General features: G+C 41.3%; 1 protein-coding gene across 15 annotated transcripts in view; it reads left to right on the plus strand.

The window, feature by feature from the left end:
* Window positions 1-22,737, plus strand: part of phldb1b (pleckstrin homology-like domain, family B, member 1b) — a 105,848-nt gene that overhangs the window by 45,469 nt on the left and 37,642 nt on the right. For all 15 annotated transcript variants that reach the window (XM_042414792.1, XM_042414794.1, XM_042414796.1 and 12 more), the window contains 2 exons: window positions 2,522-2,647; window positions 9,769-11,270. In XM_042414792.1, coding sequence (XP_042270726.1) covers window positions 2,522-2,647; window positions 9,769-11,270 — 1,628 coding nt within the window. The remainder of the gene's footprint in view (window positions 1-2,521; window positions 2,648-9,768; window positions 11,271-22,737) is intronic.

Genomic DNA, 22,737 nt, shown 5'->3' on the forward strand with positions numbered 1-22,737 from the left:
ACCTTTACCTCGTAATCGCAGCAGGACAATGGTGCTATATTGAGCAAAGCAATAAAACATGTGATTTCTTATCTGTTAGCCAGCTCGTGGCACATGAAGGGGCTGAATTAGTTATGTGCGTAATGTGTTTTGACATTTCAAACCTGGATGGTAAGTGGATGTGACTGATATTACCATAGAGACTGAGTGTGTCCTGTAAGTGGATGCAGCTCTCATCTCCATGAGGATCAACCCCTGTCAGTTTGTGACAAATGGTTGTTGTAATTTGTTTACCTGCTGCTTCACATTGAGGACACCTATAATCAAAAACAATATTAGTGTATTTTAATCTTCATTTTTGACAGTGAGTATACAGGGGTGGACACAATCAAACATCATCACATGAAGAATGGCTTTTTCCTTAAACAATAGTGCATCATGGGAAGATTTGCGAGTGCTTTAAAGTACATCTCTGCATGTGACATTTCAAAGCAGCACTGGGCAACTTACTATTAGGTTTTAAGTTGATATAGCTAATGTGTTAACAAACAGCTGATTATTTACACATCCAGCATATATGAAGCAACATTAGCATTCACATGGAGTCATGTTTGTGTCCATCTGATGAATAGAAGTCCAATATTCACACTCCTTTTAGCTCTGATTTGGTTTCCACCAACTCCTGAGAGAAATATCTGGCTCTTTAGCTGCTAAATGCTCCACTATGTTCACCAGCTAGTCGCTAACTGTCCGCTGTTTGGTTCTACTTGAGTAGTGATTTTTAAAGGTTATATCTGCTGTGGCTGGAAATGAGGTTGGTGAGAGCCGTGAGAGTGAATCAAAAAAGTAAGCTGAAAGACACTAAAACGCTCCTTCGAAGTGAAGGGAATTGCTCAGTCAAGTAATAATTCTCTGTGGGTTTGTCACTACAAGCGCCACCTTTCACATTACACATAGTCATTTGATTTATTTTTATTATAAAAATATTGATTATAGCGTCTTTAAAGAGTTCCAAGCATATATAACTTCTAACCTAATGTGTGTGACAGCCAACCTGACAGTGTTGAGATGATCCATTTGCCACAGCCACTGAACTTCTGACATATTAAATATCCTTTCTTTACCTGACATTAATCATTTGATACTTTTCAAATAAAAGCGTCAGCCTGTCATCGCTTTACTTCCTTTACTGTGGGCTTAAATATCTGCTGAAACAGCATTTAATGAGCATCTTATCTCCTTAATTGGATGTATTTCCTGTAGGAGCAGGATGTCAGGGCAAAGCACACCAGATAGCTCCACTGTCTGAACCTATGGGATTTCATTTAGCGAGAGAAGACAGACTTATGTGATAGTTAAGGGGAAGCTTGGGGTGTTTTTATTAATTACAAATTTAATTTGTACTTTTTAGCTTCCTGTTTTCCAAGAATTAAAAATCTGGAGAATCTTTTGAAAAACAGACACAAGCCCAAACTTCTATTACACTTTAACGCTCCTCATGTCCCACTTTGTCTTCTTCACTGGCTGCATTTGTTTCTCATCAAAGTCTATCAGCTCAAAGTGTCTTCAATCAGGACTTTGACATAGTGGTAAAGGACTCTGTGCCCTCATGCTTTGTTTTTTTCTGTGTGTTTGTGTGGATGATAGTGAACACAGTGTAGTCTGAGTCAGCACAGCCTGTCTGTTCTCTTGGTTTCTGTTTTAGCCCTCTGCACTACTTTCCCCCCCGACGCTGTCAGAACGACTTTGATATCTGTTATTCACCTCATTTAGCTGTCTGCTCTCTATGTTGACCATCCTCTTTGTCTCTGTCCAGCTCTGAATGCTGATAGAAGTCAAACACAAAGTTTTTTGTTCCATTGGTATACTTGTGGGAAAAGTTTTGGAAATACTGTTATTTGCTTTCTTTCCAAGAGTTAGAAGACACTGATGTCATGTCTGTATGCTAGATATGAAGCTACAGCTAGCAGGCAGTTAGCATAGTTTAGCCTAAAGACGAGGGAACAACTATCCTGGCTCTCTCCAATGGTAAAAAAATGTGCCTACCAACACCTATAAATCTGTACACAAACAGAAATGTAAAAACCACAAGTTCTAGTTTTATGGGGAGTTATGTCCTATAAATATTTTTTTTAAATTAGCAAAATGTAGGTGCATTTTTTTACCTTTCCCCCTGCTTCCAGCCTGAATGTTAAGTTAAGCTAATCGCCTGCTGGCCCTAGCTTTCATACTTAGTGTACAAACTTGAGAGCGGTATCAATCTTACCCTCGACAAGAAAAACAAAGAAGTGTGTTTAACAGAATGTCAGACTGTTTCTTGAAATATTTAAATTATTCCTGTGTACACCGGAGACTTCTAGTCTGCCTCGCTAATACTTTTGTTTATGTTACTGTATGCTTAGTGAGATAAACTGACCAAATACATTTTCAGACAATCTTCCAAACCCCCGGGGGATTCCTTTAAACTGCTCTTTTTTTTTTTTGTACATCCTTGATGGTGCTTTGAAATTAAATGAATCCATATGTATCTGCTGTTTTCCAGGCTGTATGCTGTGTTTTGGCCAGTCGGCCTTCTTCCGCTTCAACCACCCTGAAGAAGCCTTTAGGATGAAGAGCATGATGCCGCACGGAGGCAGCGTCTCCACCGGGGACTACAGACTATGTGCAGGTACTGTGCGGCACTCACAGGCATGCTCACATAGGTGGCGCTATTAAGATTCTAGGGGAAGCTTTTAGCCTCCAAGCATGATGTCCTAGCGCCGCTTATGCATGCTCATATTACACCCGTTCACTAAGAGGTTTTACTGTATTTTCAACCTGTTTTCACTCAGCGGTGCAACCCTAAACGTCATGTCAGAGTTTCCTTCTTCCACATACACGGGCCCAGTGTGAATAAAAACACACTGACCTTTTGTCCCATGAATAATAAAGCCTAAAAAAGAGCATTTCCCTCCTGAAGTTCCAGTTTCAGTTTGGCCCATATGGATGAATGGGCCTGCTTGTTTCAGAGCCCAACAGCCTGGTGGTGAGGTGGAGCAGCAACATATTTTACAGGTGGCTGTCTGCACGGCAGTAAACCTCTGGCATTTCTCCTTTTTATAGACTGCCAAGGGTGGAGGAAATGAAGTATACAATACTGGGCTTACATAAGGCTGCCTGTTATTGCAATGTAATTTGCACATTATATGTTTTCATTTGAATTATTTGTCGATGTTTTTGTGAATGAGTTTTTCTTTAAAGGCAGCAACTAAGTATCCCGGCTTTAAACTCACTTAAAGAATGGACAGAGTTGGTGTTACTTTTCTAGTCTTCAAAATGCTCATATTTGCATATAATTAAATGAGATAAATATTAAACTGGCCTGTTATGGCGGCTCTGTTATAAGAATATTGTTGACAGTATCAGCCTTTATAATGCAGTTCCCATTGAACCCTGCAGCCTGAATGGTGCCCAGCTGGGACCTGATGCTGGTGTTCTCACTATACATGTTTTATGAGCGTCTCATTCCTCTACATCTCCAGGCAAAGTTTTCAGCTGCTTGTGTGTGTGTGTGTGTGTGTATGTTGAAAGCTCCTCCTGGCAGTTGCACAACTATACGTGTACCTTTTCTTGTCCAGCTCTACTAGCACGGATCTGTCATAGCATCTTGTTATTTCCCTGCTTTTTTACCGTTGACGCCACCTGCCACTGGGGGATAAGTATAGCACACATGCATGCTGGCTGGTGTGGATTTCCTGATCCAGTAATGAAAGCCTTCCGTTGTTTAGAAACATACCATTTTCCTCAATTATGCATTCCTGAGTTGCATTCAGATGAATCCTGCTTATACCACTCCCATGATAATCTGGATATCTAGAAAGACTTCCAATTACACTTGTTATCTGTGAATGGATTCAAGGGCCAGAGCTATTACGGAGGGTAAACCCAGTTGAACTCATTTGACTCACTGACTTTTATTTATGGATTCAGGAATTTATGGAATATAAATTACCCAGATTTCCTTGTTTAAATAAAACAGTGATTTACTAACTGCTGCAGATATATTGTGGTCAGTTTGTGGAGTGGGGCAGTAAAACCTTACTTGTCAGCTCAGATAAGGTCATATTTCAGTAATTAAGTAGATTAGAAATACACCTTTTTTTGTTTTTTTTTTCTTTTACTAAGGCTTGTTGCTGGGGCAGCACCATATGATTAGAGCTGCAACAATTACTCCATTAATTGATCAGTCAACAGAACATTAATTGGCAACTATTTTATTAAGCAATTACTTGTTTTTTAAGAAAGAATGTCTCTGGTTTCAGTTTCCCAAATTAGTTTCTTTAACCAGTGGTACATTTCTTGGTGGTCATTGAGAAAATCACAGTGATATTGTTATTTTTGCAGTCGTTGTTGATAGCTGGCCTGGGCACAGTGTAGACACAAGGAGACAAGTCAAACAGCAGGAGTCGCTAGTGCAGCAACAACCTGATCCCTCACCAGCTTCCCACCAACACTGACAATTGTGCTCTACAGAATGTCAGAATTTAAACTCAAGACTCTGACTTTGATGTTGTGGCTCCTAAACTGTCTCTCATTGGATTTTTCAATTTTTCAAGTCTGTTCTAAAACAACAGTCAGGAGCCCAATTGAACATTGAAACATGTTTTTCTTGCTGTAATCATTCCTCCTGTTCATACTGACCATTAGAAGATCCCTTCATAATGTACATACAATGTAAGTGATGGAGGACAAAATCCACAGTCCTCCTTCTGTGCAAAAATGTATTTAAAAGTTTATCTGAAGCTAATATGAAGCTTCAGTGTCCAAATGAGTCAAATCAAGTAGATATCTTTCAACATTACAGTCTTTTTAGTGCCAAAGTCCCTCTTTTTGTTACTATACTTCCACCACAGCTCAACAGATATCCACTTGATATGACTAACTCAGACTGCTGAAGCCTCATATAAGCTTCACATTAACTTTTAAATGCATTTTTGCCCAAAATGACTGTGTGGACACACTGTAGATTTTGTCCTCCATCACTTACATTGAAAGCACAACTTTCACTGTTCATATGGACACCTGACTGTTGTTTTAAGACATACTGGAAAAATTGTGATTTTTTTTATGCGTGGTCTCTTGGTTTTGTTCAGTAGTTTTTTTTTGTAGTCAAGTTTAATTCTACTTTTCATTTTGTACTACTGCTGCTACTACTATTCTTACTACAACCTCTTGGAATGTCAGCAGCTGGATGGTTCAACCATCATTACTTTTAGCTACTCATTTTGACTTTTCTGCTAGCGTGCTATCTAGTTTTATATATTATTATTATTATATATTATCATTAACTTTTTGTGTGACACATATCCTCTCATGAAGGCCCACTGTGCAACTGCTCCTGTACATTTGTACAGAAAGTATCTTTCAGTATATAATGTACTGCATCTGTGTGCAGGCCTGTCTGTCTGTTTATGAGAGCGTGTGAAACACAGCCCTGCAGTGCTGCTGTCGCTTTGTGATGCCAGTCACATTCACCTGTCTGTTGTTTAGTTTTGGCGAGCTTCGCCAGGTCAGTGACGGTCCACTGACCAGCTTGTCTTCAGCCAGCCATCTTTCAGCTACCACCTCTCCACTGATTGGACATTTCCTGTGCCTCTCTGCCAGGCCAGCAGGCGGCTTTGTGGCTCTGAGCTGCTTACTTAAAGTGTCCGATGGCTGGGGTTACAGTATCTTTTTCACAGACTATTTATAAACCTCCAGTTCCATTCTACTGTCTGCCATCCCTCCACCCTCCCTCCCTGGTCCCCCCCTCTGTCCCTTCCTGCACCCTCCCACCCTTCTTCTGTGTGTTCGCCTTGCTTTTCAATAAAAGGCCTTTATCTCCCTGTGATTTGGCTGCCGTATCTCTCACTGGCTGCTTGACAGTCTGCGCTGAAGGCAGGGCTGAAGGTTTGTGGTGCAGTTATGGTTGCAGTATGGCACCAGCACATGTTGAATCTCTCATGTTCAAATGTTTTTTTAGTTATGCAATGAAAACAAGTGCCCATCAGTAAAATAGAACCAGACAATTTTGGACAACAAAGAAAATCTATTTACCATTTAGCGCCTTGCTCCTGCCCCTTATTTTTCAGTTCCAAACCAGTCAAAACCCACATTTCTATCCCCGAGGACATTCTTTTCCTTTTAATATTTCACCATATTGGATCTCTAGTGAGTATTTTTTGTGGAAAAGTTCAGCCAAAAGGCATAGTAGTCTCTTCTTAACTCCACCCATCTAAAGTTGTTTATTTTGATTAATTACCTTATTTTTTCCACACTCAATGATGATGATGATGCATTTCGATACCGCAAACGTTTTCTTGCAGACAAGTCTCTATGATTTTTTTGTGAAAGTTATGGTCAAATAAAATGCAGTCGCAGCTTCAGCTGTTACTGTATATATGCATACTGACAGCTTGGATAAAACGAGACCAATAGAAGGAGTCCATCAAAAACTCTGTTTTCAGGACAGTTTCCTCTCAGAACATTGGAGGATGTGCATAATGTGTTGTTTCTGGTGATCAAAACTAACTTTATAAAGCAACAGTGTGGCCTGTTATTGGCACTGGATGTGAACAACCACAACAGGCTTGTATCCGTTGTAATGAACATTCAATATCAGCCCAATTCATCCAGAAAGTAATTTTCCTGCACCAGTTAAATGCCATTATTGGCAGCAGCATTTGTATTGTAGCATGAAGCATAAATTTATACTTTCTCTCCTCCTCTCATCTTAAATTGACAAAATCTACATTACAGACACAATAACAGTGACAGGCCATAAAATCCACTGCTGTGACTCTGTAAAACCGCGCTATAAATCTCGCAGTGGTTCACACACAGGGTTCACATCACCCTGGACAGGAAGAGATACGTCAAAGTAGCCACAATTTGTTACAAACATAAGACTTTTGCCTTCAAAATAAAAATGCAATATTGCATTTTAGAAAAATTACTTTCTCTAGAGGATCTGGGTTTTTTTTATCTGAACGTTTCATCATTAATAAATGTACTGTATGCTGTATTGAGGTAGATATTTTGTAGTGTGGCTGTACTACTTCAGTGGGTAATGACAGGTATAAACACGTGGGTTATATTTAGACAGAAATTAAATGTAGCTTGTGCCATACATTATCTGTCTGTCATATATACGTACATATACGTACATACATAAACATATTTGTGTCTGCAGCTTACGTGACGGCACATGAAGTATTTTAACGAGGAAACACACTAAATCGGGCATTATTTTGAAGGTTTTGACCGGAAAAGCTCTGTTACGTTGGACGTAACTTGACAGCAGTGGTACCATACGCAGCGCTGGTGCCTAGCAGCCCAACCCCGGCTGAAATATCACCTCGGTGATCTCCCTCGGTGTGTGTGGAGCCAGGCAGACACGGCAGGGCTCCGTCAGAGCCGGTCTGGTACCGGTGTCCGGAGGATGTCAGCCTCAGTGTGTGTGTGTCCTATAGCAGGTGAACCGTACTGAAACTCACCGGGTCGCAGTTTTATTCCTTCATGTGAGTAACCTACTGCTTCATGCCTGCGCTTTGGACGAGAAAAGTGATACGAACCGGTCACACGCCAAACTCCATTAAAAATCCATCGGTTTAATGTTCATTTGCTTTTATGGAAAGATGCACACAACGCATGTCATCACTGGATACTTTTTACGATGGTGTGGCATTTTCTTCTCTGTTCAGCACACATTAACCTTAATACGGGGAAAAAAATCGTTTTTTTTGACTGGGTCACAAAATAACAATAGTGTATTCTGATGGGATACATCTAGCTATTGTCAGAAGAACAAAGCGTATGTTTATTGCAATTAGCGTTAATAAATGAATAAATTGATGCCGAATTGTAGAGAGCTTTGCATATGATGAAATGTCATAAGTCATATTATATCGGACTCGCAGTTTTATCGATAAGCAAGCTAACATTAAACTGCCTGATTTTCAAATGAAGTTTGGCTCTGTGTACTCAAGGCTATAGTCTGTATCCTATGACATCATTGCACAGGCTTTCCCTCAGCAAACGGTTACATTTATTTTTGTCACCCCACCCCCCCATTTTTGACTCTGTACATAGGAACCTATCCGGTTTGTTGTCTGTGAGAAAAGACGTGACATTGACATAAACGCGCAGCTCAACGAATGAAATGTACTGAAGTGGCAGCCTGCAGACCTTAATGCTGTATCATTTCCATGAACATGTATTCAGATTGAATAGTGGTCAGGCTGTCATAAAGACAGGGCTTCATTGTATGGCAGAGTCATTACAGAGGAGCATGCAGGAAGCTACTCCCATCCCTGTTGGACAAGAACAGCTAATGCATTATTTGTGAAGCTTCTATATTTTAGAGCAGTTTTGCTATTGGGACATCTCGCTCTGACATCATCATCGCAAGAGACAAATTGACTATTTTATTCTACTCTGTATTCTACTCTATCCTTATCATTTGCTCCATTCCACAGTCCTTTTTATGATTTCTAATGTTATTACATCACTAACAGACATGACAGCTCTATTCTTCTGTTGTCTTCTATTACTTCTCAGTGTTTATACTGATGACCCCATTGCTCTGCAGTTCTGTTTCCATTTAGGCAACAAGTCCATTTAAACAGATTTCATTTAGCATTAATAAAACCTGATCTGTGCTCTGATCCCTACCTCAAGGCCATGCTGGTGAGTCTCCCACGTGGCCGTGCGTTTCTGTTGTAATAATCTACTATGCTGACATTAGAGGGAGACAGTTAAGATTAGATTACCCGGTCTGTGTCCTACGTTGCTTTCGGGCCACACAGTAATTGGGTTATGTAGGCACATTTTCTCCTGATCCCTATCCAACGTACAGGCCTGTCTGTCTGTTCATCACCTGGTTTGTGTCCTTCCCTCCTTTAATCTCTCCTCTGCCCTCATCCTTACCTGTCTTGCGGTGCTTCTACGCTGGGCTGGAAAACGTGGATTTTGAACATTTCTCAAATATTAAGGACAAGGTTAAGACTGGAAATAGAAAGACTAACTAACTAAACCAGAAAGAAAGAACATTTCATGGTCATGAAATCACCGCAAATTAGTTATGGAAAGTTATGAAAAAGTCATCAAGGCTATGGTGTCCACCCTATTATTGCTCAGAGAAAGACAGGTAAGGTGAGGTCATCCAGCAGATTTGCATTAGACCTCATACATAATGGGTAATCCATAGATATTGCAATACTACACTCTTACACTTAGAGTAGGAGTCATTGAAGGTATTTGTGGAAGCAAGACCAGTTTGAGTAATGCATCCATTAGTTTTAAGTCTTATTATGAGACTGAATTTTACAAGTCAGTCATGTTCTCCTTCACGCTGATTTACGCTTTTACATGTTACAAAGTAATCTTCCAGGAATGTGGGCTTGCATTGCCAACTTCAGCTTAATTGTTGGAATAACCTGCTTTTTTTGTGCCAGAGCCCTCAGCATCAGGGCCCCCTTCACCAGTGGGGTCCACTCTTGAAATGAATGAACAAGGCTCTGTTTTTTGATGCGCCACTATAGTCAGTTCTTTATGTATTCAAGACAAGACTATTCCAACATATTGCTACATACTGTACATATTTTCACTGTATGACATTTAATGACATTGTAACACTAGTTAAGAAGCTGTTTGCATTTTGAGGTGGTGAATAATTTAGACTCCCAAGATGTTAAACCTGACTTTTGTATTTTTTGTTTTATAACACAAAGGCAGCAATGACAGTTGTTTTCTGTCTTCTCCCCCTTTTAGATACGGAGAGCTTGGTCAATGGGAATCACCAGGGCAGTCCAGTCCAGTCTCCCCCAGCTCCTGGAGAAAGAGTCCAGTCTGAGCACAGTGCAATTGTCAGCTCTATCGAGAAGGACCTCCAGGACATCATGGACTCCCTAGTCATGGATGACCCTCAGCCTTCCTCCTCAGAGGCCAAAAAGCCTCCTGGAGGCCAAGCCATTCCCCACTCACCCCTGTCACCCATGGTCAATGGAGGGGGCAGGTATCTGCTGTCCCCTCCTACCAGCCCAGGGGCCATGTCCGTGGGGTCCAGCTATGAGAATACATCCCCACCCTTCTCCCCCCTCTCTTCCCCCTCAGCGGCCAGCAGTGGGAGCTTTACCAGCCCGTCTCCTAGTGGAGGACCCCAGGACCAGAGTTCTTCTCTGCCACCAGTGCCTGTACGCTCCTCTAGCTACAACTTCACCACCCAGCCTCCACCTGTACCACAGCCACGGACCATACTGCCTAACTACGGCAGCGGTGGGGCGGGTCAGAAGGTACAAGAAAGCCCCAGACTGCAAAGGAAGGTCTTAGCAGAGGCTCCTCCAAGCCCCAAGCCAAGTCGCAGAGGACTAGGCCAAGATGGTTCAGAGAGCCCCCGACTTCTGTCTTCTAATGAATCTCTTAGTAGTAGAAACATTGTGCCAAGTAGCCCCAGACTCACTCCCAAATTCCCAACCTCTCCATCCCCCTCGCCCACCAGCCCCAGGACCAAGAACACGACCACCACGGTGCTTCAGGAAAGGCCTGCCAGCCCCTTCCGAGAGCAGACCAGCCTAGCTGATCGCTCCCTCACCTCAAGCCCCTCCAGGCAGCTTTCCCAACCCACTAGAGCCTTCCAGCCTCCTCTGGACCCCATCGTCCACATTATCCAAGGATCCCCGCTCCAGCAGCATCCGCGTTCACTGCAGCCCCCCGAAAGCCCTCGCATGTCCAGGAGAAACATGGAGCTGAACGGGGGCAGCGGTGGGAGCAGCAGTATGAGAGAGCTTCCGCCTCTTAGTCCCTCCATGGCTCGGAGAGGGGTCCCGGTACTCCCAGGGGCGCTCCCAGGGACAATCCCCACTTTAAGGACTCCAGATAGCCCCTCGGGTCTGAACAAGGTAGTTCCAGAGAGTCCCAGGCTCAGACGCAAGACCGGATCTACATCCGAAGAGCCGGTGTGCAGCAGGGGCATCCGAGCCCGCAGTCCCTCGCCTACCTCTCTGATGATGGAGGGTGGTGGTGGTGGTGTGGGAGTACGGAAGGCGAGTTTTGGGAATTCCCTGTCGCCCGCTTACAGTCTTGGTTCTCTGCCTGGCTCATCTCCTGTGTCCAGCCCCAGGAGCCACAGGAAGATGTCCGCAGGGAGACCACACCCAGGGATGAGGGAAAGGAAGAACAGCATCACAGAGATCAGCGACAACGAGGACGAGCTTCTGGAGTACCACCGACGACAAAGGGAGGAGAGACTACGAGAACAGGAAATGGAGAGACTGGTGAGTGAGGAACACATCTCACCAGGAAACTACCATGATTCAGTTTACATCTAGAAAGAACACATTTCATTCATCTACTTATCACACCATTTTCACTTCAAGGTCACAGCATTTTTACTTCATACATTAAAGGGTGTGTTCTCATTTCTTGAGCTGATTTGGAAATTAGAAAAACTTTTTAACTCATGACTTTGGGTCAGTTTTAAATGAACTTTCCTAGACTGTTTTCTACCTGATAGCTTATTTGTCATACAATCAAGGCTATTTAGGGTTAGACAGATACTGCGATGCCGACCTTATCATTCCTCCAAAAAATAAGGTCATCCCTGACCACAGTTTCCAAATCCCTCTTGGAAGTAGGGCTGCCACCAGTGGTTATTTTCTTTTTCTATAAATCTGTTAAATATTTTTTGATATTATATTTAGTCCATAAAATGTCAGAAAGGCCTAGAAAAACAAATTATGTCAAGTCAATTATATTCATACAGAACAAAATCACAAATTAGTTTCAGACGGCTTTACAGTCAGAACAAAAAAGGACAGTCCACTTTGTACCTGCAGGTTTTAGGGTGGAGGCAGTGTTGGTGGTTCACTGCTGGCACCAGCATGTGGCCTGTTGGGAGCAACCAGAGGGTAGCTGGTATTTACTTCTACAGCGCCAATCGTCTCTGCTAGTTGGCTTGAGCGAGGCAATGAACCAACCACATCTGGTCCAGGGTTACCTTGGCTGACCTTGTGTATGTGCAGCGGCTATGTTAATATGTAACTATGGAAGGATATGTAGATGAATACATTGTAATGATGTGTTCACATTGTAGAGCTGAAACAAGTAGTCGATGGATAGATAAGTTTATTGACAGTAGTGTTTTTTTTCTAGCAAAAACTTTCAGCTTTTTAATTGTGATGATTTGTTGCTTTGTTTGGTTAGTTGATAGTAAAGTGAATATCTGGTCACCTCAGGCTTTAGGAAATGATGTCAGACATTGTTTATTATTTCCTGACATTTTATTGACCAAACATGAATTGATCATTTGAGTAAAGAAATCTTCAGATTAATCAATAATATTAGTGGCGGCACTATGGCATTGACAGTAAAATTCTCTTTGACCTTTAAGGAGAACAGAACTTTTAAAAGTGACATCCATTCTGTCACAAGTTCATTAAAACCAGTTTTTACATCAGGTAAAGGAAATCCAAACATCTGTAAACATCTATAATCCACGTCTTGTTCATCCACTCCAGTGGTTACTTGATCTTAAACACATCTATGTATTATATGATCTCAGAGTCTTGCTCAGGACTCCTGGCAGGAGTGAGAGGGATTCTGAGGAAGTAATTAATGAGGCAATAAGTTGGTGATACTGAGACATATTAATCACGCTGATACTGATGAACCTTGGATTCATGCTACACAAGAAGTCTGATAAATGTGTTCAGATTTCTTTTGATGTTAATATATGTCTGGTGTAATCAGCCTAATGCAGAACTTTGATCAGCTGGAAGAGTAATAATAGATATGATTTTATACAGCATGTCGTTTTGTAGGAGATTTTACTGAGGAACCTCAGTGTGTAAAAGCTTCACAAATCATTTCATCAGTATGATCATCACTGAATGTTCCTCATGAAATGTTGACTGGCTGTATGTCCTTGAGGAAGAGAATGTAACAATCGCAGTATCTCCCTGTTTGTTTGGAAGAAGAGGAGTAACCAGGCCAGTAAACCATCTCAGTGAACTGTCTGTAACTCGGCTGTCGGCTGTCTCAACTGCCGCTGACATGCGGTCTCAGGAAGCCCAGATGAGCCCATGGCAACCGCATTGTTTGTTGTTTCCTAAACTGAACGGGGGGGGGACGGGGACGGGGACGGCGGTAGACATCTTGAACATGTCTGCCAGTCTGAATGAAACTGCCGAGACAAAGTCCTTTTTAAAAAAAAAGCCTTTATATGTGTTTGTGGCAGCGTGAGAAGGCATTTGTCCCGCTGGCTTGTAATTACAAAGTGGGTGTGTTTTTTTTTTTTAAAGTGTGAGACTGAGTGAAGGCAGCTCAGTTAGATAGACTGAGCTGACATGCCCCGTCTGTCTGTGTACCAGGTCATGTTCTGGTACCTCCTATAGAGGCACGGCAATAAAACAGTGTGTCGGCGGCTCCACATCCATACACTGAGACCGGTTTAACCCTTAACAGTCAAGTGGGCTGTGATAAATGCCACGAGACCAGAGAAAGAAACCACTCATTCAAGTGTTTTTCTTTATTTTTACTATTTTCTACATTTTCAACCAAAATATGTCTCATATTTTAGATTACTCAGAGTAATAGTAATAGTAGTAGCCACTGTTTGCCTTGATGACAGCTTCGCACACTATTTACTATCTTGACCAGCTTCATGAGGTCGTCACCTGGATGCTTTTCAATGAACAGGTGTGCCCTGTTGATAGATAAATGATCAATAGACTGAGGTTGGTTGAACACATGTTACAGACACGGAGAGTCCGCAGAGTCTCTGTGGAGAATTCTGAAGAAGGAAAGGAAATTCACTGGTATATATTGTTGATGGCCTTGGGGAGCACCTTTCAGTTGTTTACAGATTCCCACCAGACCTAGACAAAGCTTTACAGAACTCTCCCTTCCACATGATATCCATATGACTCTGTCCTGCCGTTACCCGCGAGACCCTGCCGTCTAACGTATAACCATACATGCTACACGATGCAAGGTACAGATTTTTCTATCGCTCGTCAAAAGTTAGTCGGTGGAATTTCTCGTCTTCTTAATGCATTTGAGACCGTCAGTTGTGTTGTGCTGAGGCAGCAAATAACCCTATTCCAGTACTGTAGTAATCCATGTTATGACAAGAACTGCTCAAATAAGTAAAGAGAAGCAACAGTCCATCATTACTTTAAGACATGAAGGTCAGTCAATCCAGAAAACTGGTGAAAAGTGTTCAGAGGCTGATTGCAGATATATCCTATCTGCTTATATAGATCAGCTGATAAGTAGCAAAAAATATCTTTGTACAGAAATGCCAAAAATATGATTGCGAGGTGTTACTATTATAGTTTGTCCACCAGACAGTACATATCTTAGTCACAGTTCATTTAAAAACCAATTAAATCGTCATATATAGCTCTGTAAATGTATTTAGAAATGACGAAATGTTTTTAAGCAGATTTTTTTTGGCCTGTGTTTGACAGTCAAAAGTGCAGAGAGACATGAAACATGACATGCAACAACACGCAAGGTCTGCAGCTGGAATTAAACTGTGGACTTTGCAGTTATCAGGTATTCATCTCAACCAGTAAGCTCTCACATATCGGTATGAGGATCAGTCTCAAACATCCAGTACTGGTTTAGCTCTGGTTAGGAGTTTTTAGCTCTCACCGCAGTTATGGAAAGATGAAGTGAAACCAGAACTCTGAGTTCTTTTCAGTCAGAATCGCATTGACTTTAGCACAGTTACTAAAAACAACAACAACATACAACCTCACTTAACAGTATATCATGTTTTACTCCATGTTTCTACGGGGATGGCATATTTAAAAAACGATATATTGTTTTTATGTAATATTTCTGTTTTTAGACGCCGTTAACAAACATGTCAGCAGCTGTACAGGACAGAGAGCGCTGAGTGATGGTATACAATATAACAAACACTGCTGGAAGAACTTTCTACTTCTCAAGTGTTATAAAAGTGATAAAAGGTTGAAATTCTGATAACAAGTGCTGTAAAGGATACTAATTTATCTTTGAATGTGGATCGTAAACACCTGAAACACATTTTCAGGAATCATAATGTAAGAAACTAGTGAAACAGCTGCTGGTCACATCTGGACTTTGACTCTATCTATAAGCATGCGGAATACTTTCACTTTTATTTTCTTTACACATTTAATTCATTCAGCTGTTCAGTGTTTTTGGTAATTAGCTGTTATTTTAAAGACAGTATAGCAACCACTGAAGGTGTGCGGAGAGTTAAACTGCTCTTGACATGACATAAAATACAGGGTACCTGCTCCTCTTGTACACATATTAGCCTTCAAATACCCTAATCAGTCAAACCCTGAGAGGTTATTAGCCACAACAACAACCTTTGGACCAGTTCAACTACAGGCATAAAGGAAAATATTGACATTAGATATGTGCAAATAGCTCTTAGCATATAAGGTCAAGAACACATTCATGTCAGGTAAATAAGAAAGGCATACAGGGACCAGCGAGGGCCGCCTGAGACAGCAGATTCCTCAGCAGCCTGTTATGTTATTATATTTTTCCAACGCAGAAAACTCGCAGCTCTTTGAGGAGGCAGGGCGTGGAGCTGCAGGGCTGTAATTAGTCACAGTTGACTCACTGTCATGACAGATTTTTCTTGCCCCAGAGCGTCCGCGTTTAAATCATTTCACACACAGCCTGCTACTCATTCACACAACTGATTACCAAAAAACAAAGTTATGTGAAGAGAGAATCTCAGAGAAATTTGTTCAGAGGAAAAAAAAAAGAGTCTTATTGTGAAATGAGCAGGAGTACACAGCTCAGAGGCAGCAGCAGGCTGCAGGGAGACTGCAGCTGCACTCATACACTCATACACTGATTTATCGGAATGACAATGGACTTTTTGCTAAGTTATGATGCAGTTCTGTTACACTGTATAGTTGATTGATACCTCATTGGCAGTGTAGTATTTAACCTGAAGCGTTTACAGTGTGGCATTCAGGTGTTTTTAATCTAACAAGGTGAAATCTTTAAAAAAGTACTGAATACTTTTTTATGAAATACAATGTAAGCAACATTTTTATTTTAAGAACAGCCTCTGTCCAGTCTTATTGGTACAGCTATGAATATTTGAACACCCTGTCCACTTAAAAGTTATTTATAAATATTAATTATTAAAATGTTGAACTTGAAAGTTCATTCTTGACCTTGGAAACAGTAGTTTGACAAAAACATCTTGACTTAAGTTCCACTTATCCACTTCCACGTGTCACATTCTTCATCATTTGATGCCATTGGCTTGGTTGCCATGGGGATGCTCAGGTATCATCACAAGACCTAAGTATGGTACTTTGGTCATATGATAGCAGGTGGTCATATACTGGGGAGAGTTCTCGGTCTTCACATGTGACATTTGGTTGAAAGTAGTAATTGGAACTTGACTTAAGATTTATGTTTATATTTATTTGAATGTATTAATATTTCAGGCTTTAAATTCAGCTATTTTCTGTGAAAATTTTAAGCCTCAAGCTCAAGCAGAGATAATCCTGATCAGGATTATTTTTTCAAACTTCGGTGCTTTCCCTCCAGACTGTAGTACTCCACGTGACGAGCAAACTGAACTTCTACAGTCAAATCTGTGAAGTACTCCTTTTAAAAAAAAAAAAAGATCACAGCCTTTATCCTCCTTTAAACATCCTCACAAGTGAAGTGATACGGCTGCCAAACGACAGAGAAAACTAGCTAAACAACATTTAATTAGGCTAAATCATGTTTTCCTTTGGAGCCTGGAGGTAAGCGCTCTCTAATGGACGGTCTGCAGGGAAGACTGTTTTCCCGTGTCCATCCGATCCAAGCTGTCCAGCCTGGCACTCCTCGCTCCACATGGCCGTCTGACTGACACGCTGTCTTGGCAAACACACTTGGCATATGAACAGAGTTGCAGCATGCTTAGTCTGTGGCAGACACACACACACACACACGTGAACACACCGTTCTTCTGTGCACCACAGATGAGCTCATCTTTTCTGTGACGTTAGTTAGGATTACAGCATTGTTTTTAATGAGGGGACCTCGTCACTCTTCTAACATATTGGATTAAACCGGTATGAGCCTCTTTTTCTGTTTTGTAGCAAAACATACTTCACCTGCAAAACATTTCAGCTGCTAAAAGCCACAAAGCTTCTCTCTCAACCCAGAATAGCAAATGACAAAGATGCTAGAATAGTTTTGCATTTGCTTCTTTTGAGTTAGAGAGAGGAACACAGTATCTTTCTGCAAGTAGCATCTGTTTGATCTCCGCTCTAATTAGCTGGCTAGACTTGATTGTTTGGTGCTGGCTGGAGTGGGGGGACTCTGAGCCAAAGTCCTGTGGAGGAGGAGATCTGTTGTTGCAGTCCTTACTGGTAACTGCTGCTGGAGGTCGGTATAAGTCACAGATAGCTTAATGTATCTTTTATAAAGGCCTGCATACGTCAGATACAGAATGCTTTTTCTTTTGTGGCATTGCCCTTGAAATATCAGGGTTGGGCCTCCAGTTCCGGATATTTCGCCTCAGGCAGATTGAATGTAGCGGTCATTTAGCAGGAGGTTCAACTCTGGCCTTCATCATCATCATACACCACCAACCACCTGAACCAGTCTTGCCCCGTCCCGTCTGTCTGTCTTATTTCTTGGTGTCTGCTCTGCTCCCTGTCATTTTCCAGCCCAGTAGGATGTCACAAATGTTGGCTGTGCGTGACAGGGACAGAAGTCTCTCCTGCATGGTTGGCATCTTTGCCACTGTCCATGAGGATTAGCAGACCAAATATACCCTCACACTGTCAAATGGAATACCACATGTGTATACCAGCATCTTGCAGAACATAACCAAATATATCCAGCTACTGCGGGACACCAAACCTGCCCACCTAGGCAGCCAAATATATCCAGTACCTACACTGCAGAAACCCTCTGACTGTGTCTGTATCCACGCTGAAGGGGGAGTTTTGGCACAACTGCAGTCAAGTTTACTGTAATTTAGGGCAGAGAGAGAAAGAAAAAGAGAAAAAGGAAGCAGTAAATATTTAGAGGACAGAATCAGCCTTCCCATCTGCATGTTTGTGTCAGCGGTTTAGGCAGATTATTATGATTTGGAACACTATGGTTGAAAACTAAGCAAGACGGAGAAACAGGAAAAGAGAGACGGGCTCGGACAGATAAGACAGCGGAGGAGACTCTATGGCTCTTTATCTGGGACAGCGATAAATCTGTTTCTCTGCCCGTCCAAAGGAAAGCTGCAGTAATCCAGTCTTGAGACAGCACCAACAAATATGCCACGTGTGGATTTTCCCCACTGAAAACAAATGCCAGATTAGGATGCATCATGTCACTTGACACAGTATTTCTTTTATACAATTGGTTTTGCTGATTTGTCATGTTTTTTAATACTATATGTTCTGTCACAGCTACAGAGGCGCAATCTGCTGTTTGGTGATCTCTCCACTAGAGGGGGTTGTCTAACTGTTCCGTAGAACAGTGGAAATTCACCCCCACACTGATAATGGCAATGTCTCTAATTGCATTGAAAAGGTTATCAGAGAATAAATGAGCCATAATATTAGAAACGCCTCCTAAACATGCCCAGTTTGTCATACGTGTAATTCCTCATGGACCATTTTATAAGCAGATTGTAAATTATTGTGTATTTGGTAATATATTGCTTGGAAATTATAGAGACCCAAAGTGTTCACTATTAAATGAATAAATAAATAAATAAATAATCAATAATATGAACAAATACAGACAAAATATATTATATAACAATGACATTTTGAAATAATCAAAAAAAATCTCGGCTTGATAGAAAGTGGCTTCATGGAAAAAAAAAATAAAGATGATCTGCAATAAACTATTATTGTGGAAATATAGAGGATGGAACACCTCATAATAATAAGCTGGGTTGAACAAATATATTGTGTATTATTTCACTATTTTATGGTTATTTATTTAGAAGTCTGTAGTCTTTAGAAGTCTTCATTATTCATTGGATATCCATAGGAAACAAAGTTCACAGGGCATCATAAACACCATAAGCATATTAAGACTGAACAGACATGATTGTAATTGGAGCATAAAATGTAAAAACATCAAATTTGAGGGTATGAAAAATGTATTGTCATGCCATTAAAATAATAGTTTGACATTTTGGGGAAATCCACTTATTTGCTTTCTTCCTGAGAAGTTACTAAGTTTTGATACCACTCTCATATCTCTGTTAAATATAAAGCTGGAGCCAGGAGACGGTTAGCTTAGCTTGCAAATGGGGAAACAGCTAGCCTGGCTCTTAACCCCACGTAAAATCACAACTTGTTTTTAGAGATTAAACAAATGAGATATAACATGTTCATTTGTTAGCTGAGACTTTGTTTTAAGACACTTGAAAAATTGTGAACCCATCCTTTAACTTCTTGATTAAAAGAGTTAGTAGTTAGCTAACAAATGGTAGTTAGTAAGCTAAAGTTGTTCCTTATTATTGCTGTTCAAGTGAGTTTTAAACTACTAACTCACATTTTATCAATGTGAACATTGCAACACCTTTTACCATGCTGTGTACATGGCTTCCCTTAGCTTATACTGAGTGTTAGCAAACTATAATACCAGTAAACTGAATATAATTGTCTGCAGGTCTATGTTTATATGCTTTCACTTGATGGTTAACGCATTACAAAGCACTTCATAGGGTTACATGTATTTGCTGAAGTTAGACTGTGGACAAATGTGCAGTAAACTTTAAGTTTAATAGTACTTCAAAGCTTGTTTGATCCTTGTTATCTACACCTAGAATTTTTCACATGTAATTATACCTTTTGCCTGGATTGAACCCAACACCCTATTTCAAGTGAAGTGAAAGCAGTGCATTATAAAGTTGGTGTATAAAGTTAGCCCTGTTCCTTTTCTTAGAACCAGCCAGCAAGCCACCTCCCGCTCTAGGAGGTCCCTACACATTATGATCAGTAACTCTGCCCCCACTCACTCAGATTCCTCACCACCTCTCACAAGACCTGGGTAGAGGGGGGGTAGGGGGTGTAGGCTGTTCTCCATCCGTCCCAAAGTAGCACAGCCAGTTGTGAAATCACTTTACAGTAGGAGTCAGTGTAGAAGCACAGCTCTGTGGACTGAGACGCAAGGCAGCAACATCTTCCAGTCCTGTCACACACAGTTGTAGGGTACAGTGTGTGCGTTATGGACCGGTATCATGTGCTGAGTGGTAGCAGGACTGTACCGGCACTGACACGAGACCAGAGCAGGGAGCAGGCCTTGGTGTATCTGCTCGCTTTGGGAAAAGAGAAGCCAGGCTTTCTCAACAACGTGGCCTCTCTTGTGAAGGTAACTGATGCTGCTGCTAATATTAACAAAGCTCTGACCGTCGTTGCTCTCGGACTGGATTTAAATAGACTGTGGATGTTCCTGTGGTGGGTCTTTAGTTTTGATCTGGATTGCCTTACCTACATGTGATGCTGTGGTTTACATTAACAAGGGGGGCTTTCAGGCCTTTAGGCTGCTTTCTTACTGGGAAGTTTTTATGACCTGAGCTTGAGAAATATGTTACATGTACTGCAGGTGAAATGACATAACCTGCAGAGTGTGGAAATCTCAGTTGTGTAGTAAACCTGACAGGTAGGTAGAAACTTGTACGTTAACGTTGCACTTGCTGTGCTGTACTTTTGTGTTTTGTGATTATTACCAAATGTTAGCATGCTAACATGTGTAAGATAATGTAACATAATGACGGTGGTCAACATTACCTGCTAAACAACATTAGGATTGTCACTGTAAGCATATTAGCATGCTGATGTTAGCATTTTGCTCAGATAACTGCTAAGTACAGCCTCACAGAACTGCTAGCATGGCTGTAGACTCTTAGTCATGTTTAGCAATAAATTACTTAAATGATTAATTGATTCATGTGCTTGTTGTTGAGTAACTTTCTGTAGATACATCAATTAAAAGAGTACTCCACCGATTTAGCATTGCGCTTCTATAAAGGACCAGTGTGTAAGATTTATGCCATCTAGTGGTGAGGTTGTAGGTTGCAACAAACTGAATGCACCTCCCCCTTCCCTTCCAACTGTGTAGGAGAACCTACGGTGGCCACGAAACTTGTGAAAAATGTTAAAGGCCCTCTGTAAAGCCAGTGTTTGGTTTGACCGTTCTGGGCTACTGTAGAAACATGGCGCTGCAACACGGCAGGCTCTGTAGAAGAGGACCTACTCTGTAGTAGATATAAAGGGCACATTCTAAGGTAACGAAAACACAACAATTCTTATTTTCAGGTGATTATACATTAATTAAAACATACTTATGAATGTTATATTCCATTTCTGCCAAGTCCTTTCTGCTAGATGCCACTAAATTCTACACACTGCACCTATAACATGGTTGGACTCGTTGTCGGGCATGGTCTTTTTTATTCCGCTCATTCCTCTTCCTTGTTTAAAAGTTGGAGCTTACTTTACCCACAGTGCAACTCAACCATTGACAGGTTGGTTCCAATATTTGGAATTGTTGCGGCTAATTTAGCCTCAGGCTACTAACCTCCAGCAGAGATGAGGAGCGGGCCACAGAGGTCTGGTAAGCTCACTTCTTTGTCCCAACCGACACTGACTCAAATTACATCACTTGAGGCAATTAATCAGACTGTGCAGCTTTCTCTGGACTGAAAAGGAATTGATGGAGTTCTCCTTTAATCAACCAAAGCTCTGAAAGCTAGAAGCTGTTATTTTGTTACATAAACCAACTGTTTAAGCAAAACAGAATTCAACAATAAAATTTTGATTAATGATGTCTAGAAACTTTTTGGGAATAGTAAGCAATATTTTTCTTAAATATTGTCAAATTTACTATTTGCAGACAGTTTAATAATGATACATCATAATTTGCATAGAAGTCCTTGGAAGGAAACGTTGCTGTTGAGCTCCAGGCAGCTGTGTGCATCCTTGCTTGGTACTGTTGTTTACTTTGGCTGGTATGCTCACTAAATCTCCTCTGGCTAAACACTATCTCATGGATATACTTTACAGTGCAGTGGTTGACTACTGTACCAACCAGTACCAGCTGCTATTGACTTATAGTTTTTGGGAGGATATTGATATTTAATCTCATAACTTCGTGTGCACAGCAATTTGTTTAACTTAAGAGAGCTGATGTAACTGGCTGTACATCTTGCAGTCTTGCTCTTATCTGTATCCTATAATAATAATCAAGCCATAAGCCCGCTTATTATCCCCAGCAGTGTTTAGAGAATGTGAAAATACGACTCTCATCTAGCCTTTAATCATGTATCTAGTCTTTGATGTTCTCATTTCTATGCTGGAAGTGTTTGACATGATAACTGGAACCCAGTCTTCACTTGAGAATTGACTCCAGGGCTTGGATCCCAGTTGAAGAGGCTTCGGCTGTTTAAATGCCAGCCACCCCCACCAGGAGCAACAACTCCATAGTTTCATCTTGAGATCAGTGCCAACGACATCAACATGGAGGACCACCAGCTTATTATCCAGAGAGGTTTGCTGCCGCTGGAGAGCCTGCTTGTCCTATCCCCTGCCTGGCTTTGATTCATGTGTGTTCCACAGGCAGTGGAAAAAGAAAGCAGCAGCATGAAGTAAAATAAAAATGTCTCTTGTTAGGATCATCTGTTTGTTCCTCCTCTGGGACCTGAACACGATGAACCCTCCAAGGATCCGAGTCTGATCATGAATGGGGTTTGTTTTGCAGACT

The sequence above is a fragment of the Thunnus maccoyii genome, chromosome 6, assembly GCF_910596095.1.
Source record: "Thunnus maccoyii chromosome 6, fThuMac1.1, whole genome shotgun sequence".
Classification (NCBI taxonomy): Eukaryota; Metazoa; Chordata; class Actinopteri; order Scombriformes; family Scombridae; genus Thunnus; species Thunnus maccoyii.